Source organism: Larimichthys crocea, chromosome II, assembly GCF_000972845.2.
Source record: "Larimichthys crocea isolate SSNF chromosome II, L_crocea_2.0, whole genome shotgun sequence".
NCBI lineage: Eukaryota > Metazoa > Chordata > Actinopteri > Sciaenidae > Larimichthys > Larimichthys crocea.
Window position 1 is genome coordinate 2,265,558 of NC_040012.1, and position 4,066 is coordinate 2,269,623.

At 37.7% G+C, this 4,066-nt stretch overlaps 1 protein-coding gene across 1 annotated transcript in view; it reads left to right on the forward strand.

The window, feature by feature from the left end:
• LOC104932576 (sodium- and chloride-dependent GABA transporter 3) overlaps positions 1-2,169 on the forward strand; it is a 7,580-nt gene extending 5,411 nt beyond the window's left edge. The window contains 4 exon segments of the mRNA XM_027291579.1: positions 1,464-1,502; positions 1,505-1,563; positions 1,766-1,936; positions 2,062-2,169. Of these exon segments, the coding sequence (XP_027147380.1) occupies positions 1,464-1,502; positions 1,505-1,563; positions 1,766-1,936; positions 2,062-2,169 (377 nt within the window).
• The last annotated feature ends 1,897 nt before the right edge of the window (positions 2,170-4,066 follow it).

Here is a 4,066-nt window from a genome sequence, read left to right on the forward strand (position 1 = left end):
GTGCGCGATGTATAAGCTGTTGTGAGACAGTAGACTAATTAAAAGGACAGTACACTACAAAGAAATTCACTTTGCACATGTCCCACAGGAATATCCTGTTTTTGTCAGTGGCTCTTGTCTTTCGTGACCTCTAGGGACTGCTTCTGGCTCTGTCTGCTGAACAGTGGGACCAGTTTTGTTGCTGGATTGTGTCTTCTTCTGTACTTGGATTCATGGCTCAGAAACAGGGTGTTACTGTCGACGCTGTAGCCGAGTCAGTATAGATAAATATTTGATATGACATGCTGGCCAAATTCCACATTAAGTCCAGATTTAATAACTTTCTCTAACTTGTTTCATTGTTCACAGGTCCAGGTTTGGCCTTCATCACTTACCCTCAGGCAACGCTTGATGCCTTTGCCACAGTTCTGGACTGTCTGCTTTTTCCTGATGCTCTTTTTTCTCAGTTGTTGACAACATGTAAGATGTTTAGCTGTTACCTATTGATAAATTACCAATGCATTGAAGAAAAAAATATAATATTTTCTCTCTTCTATTTTATCCCCAGTTTGTGAATGTTGAGACTCTTATCACCTCAGTATGTGACATGTTTCCGAAGCAGTTTCATAAAACTGGAAGACACGGATCTTTGCCCTCATCATCTGCTTGAACTTCTTCCTCTTACATCTGATGTTTGTCACTGAGGTGAGAAAAAAATACATCAATGGAAATACAGTATTGTTCTACTAATACAACTATATCCCTACATTGACAACTATTGTTGTATTGGTGTTCCTCCATAGCGGTGCGTCCCTTCAAAAACCTCTGAGACTCAGCTCTTCAGAGGTACTCCTCCCCTAGCACTACCAACAACTGCACATGATAAATCTAGCCCCCTCTGAACTGTCACAGTACTCATTGTTGCACTAATATATCCTCATCCTAGTACCTTGATTGTTTTCTAGTTTTTTTAGTTGCTTTGGATAAAATCAGCTAAATGACTAAATTTAATGTTTGTTAATGTTTGTCATAAATTGTTGTGAAACTCTCATATTTAAATCTCGCTCTTTCTTCTGCAGGGAGGGATTTACATATTCCAGCTTGTTGATTATTATGCCTGTACAAGAGCTTGTAATGATTTCATAGCTTTGTCTGAGTGCCTGGCTCTGGCCTGGTGTTTTGGTAAGCATAAGCATTTATATCATATCTGACCTCATGATACAATCTGTATCAAACTGTGCCTTATTTATTTCTAATAATCAGTCATGAGGTTATGTGTTTTTTTATGTTAGGATGAATAGAAGCACTGATTTCATTATAGCTTTGGTCAGACTGGCTTCATTGCCTGAATGTTAACCAATGGTTGATGAGATTGTTTCTCCTTCCTCCTTGTTCGTCTAATTTTACATACAATACTGTTCTACTAATAAGAAGTTAATCTACTTTAAAAAAGTCTCATGTACAGTCTATGAATTTCTACTCAGGTGCTGATCGTGTTATGAACATCATCGAAGACATGACCGACAAAGACCTTCTGTTTTCTTCAAACTGTGCTGGAATACATCATTCCTCTGCTGTCACCTGGTGAGTCAGAAAGGTTTGAACAGAAACTAAATGTAGGTATATTTTTCTAACAAGACATGCTAGACAGTTTATCAAATTGGAGTGAGATTTATTAAACCAGTATAACTGGTTTGATAAATAAGTATGTGTGACTGTGATCTATGCTTTGCCAACACGTGATATTATGTGCATGGATCAAAGAAACATCTCCTCACATTCACAGAGTTCCTTCATCCTGTACATGGTTGAATACAAACACCTCAGCATTAATGACTCGTACATTTACCCCGACTGGGCGTACGCACTGGGATGGACCATGACACTCTCCTCTGTTCTCATGGTGCCACTGTGGGCAGCTGGACAGATGTGTTTGACACCAGGAACCTTCAGACAGGTCAGTGTCACTCAATATGCCACATGTTCCACTGATGTTTTAGGTCCAAAGAGTCCTAAAATGTGTCCTGTACTTGTCCTGATGATAGTGGGAGTGTGTGAACTTACTCGTCTCGTTTGTTCCAGCGTTTGTCCGTCCTTTGTCGTCCTGCTGAAGATCCAGCCTGGCAGAGGAGAAAAATGGAAGAGGAGGGAACGACTGTTGAACTGACAGCGTCTGCAGTGACAACTTAGTGTGACCTGCAAAGTCAAATTAACAAGATATTTTGGCCGTCATATGATAAGGCTGCTCAGTTCACTGAACCGTGACATCTGCCTCCAATGTGTGCACTGAGTCCTCCGCTTCATTCACACCACCCGGTGACAGATATTTTTTCAAGATTTACATCTTTAGCAACAACCAATTGGCTCTGCAGTCCTTAGAGTCCTGATGTCAGAGCACAGTGTAACCAGTCTTAACATTATGACGTTAAACCAACACCAGATGGAGTCCTCCAGAAGTTCACATCCTTGTTCTGAGTACATCAACTTTGACAAAACTTTAATTTCAGAGAGCTTGAGGAACCAGAAAAAGTGAAAAACAGAAATCTTCCATAACATGAGACAAAAAACAGCACAATAACTAAATAACAATCCTATAACTCGATTGCTGTAGAGGTGGTGTTGGTCTGATTTGCAGTCACATCAGAGGAAAGTGTGAAGACCAAGACAGAATGAACATCTAACTGTGAAAATAATCCTGCAGTGAGACTATTACTAAATACTAAATAACATGTTACTGCTGCAGTATATTTTATATATGGCTCTAACTAATGATTAATTTCACGGTTTATTAATAGACTGATTATTTTCTCCATTATTTAATTGATTGCTTTGTAAACAAAATCACAAAATAGTGAGAAATGCGGTTACAGACACTTTCACAACGCTTATTTTGTTCAACCAATTCTTCAAACCACTTTCACAACGCTTATTTTGTTCAACCAATTCTTCAAACCTTAAAACCGAATTAAAGTTATCAGACTTATTCAAAGGAAAAGCAGCAAATCTTCACATTAGCGAAGCAAAAAAAAATCTTAATACCAAGTAAATTTCCTTCGTTTCAGCTTTCTGCTTGTATGTAGGCACTGTGGAAATATTTTATAAACTCTTCAAATGTTTCAGATTCAACAATATTAATTTATAGATTAATTAGTGACCAACACTTCCAAGATAAATGTAAAGTAAAAAAATACAATGTCTTACAATGTTCAATGTACTGAATCGAAAGGAAAATTAAATTACAATAATGTACTTAAAATCAACCACTGCTTATCGTTACCACTGGGTTTTAGATCAAATGTTGTGATCATGGATTTAAAGCAGCATTGCGTAGAAAATGGTATTTTTGTGATTTAGCGTCCCCCAGTGGGAATGACAGAGATACCATTCACCTGATTACTAGTCAGTGTGTCAGCATGATTTAAAGTATGGCAGAAAAGTTACAAGATGGTAATTTTTCACAAGCTTTAACAACTTTAATTCTTAAAAGTCTATGTCACTGAAGAGAAAAGAGGAGACTTATCATAATTATGTTCCAGGGAACCAAACAGTTCACCATTTGTATTATTTTCATTTTCGTTTATGTTCATTTTCTCTATTTCCCACTGTGCTAAAAATAACGTTTAGCATCTAAAGTCAGACTCAACGCTCAATATCTTTCCTGTATCAGCACTTCCTTTGTCATCCTGCTGAAGACTAGAAGAAGTGGAAAACAGCGTCTGTATCACAGTTTTGCTGTGGCAGCGACTTGAAGGGCCCGTGCAGCCAACTCATTGTATTATAGTGGATGTGCAGCCGCAGCAAGAACTCCTTTGACAATTAAGAAATAGACCTTGATCAGGATTAGTGCCTTAAAGTATGATGTGAAACCGACAGACCTGTTGTGGTAAATATATGTATTGTATTTTATTATTCTTATTTTCAAACGTGACCATATTAATAATTAGACTGCAGAGATGCTTATTATTCATTAACATAGAATGTTCCCACTCTGGTAAGATAATACTCAGCTACAGCTCACATCAGTATTGTCACATTATATCCATTTATATCGTTTCAGACAATTTAGTATGACCACAGCCGCCTGACT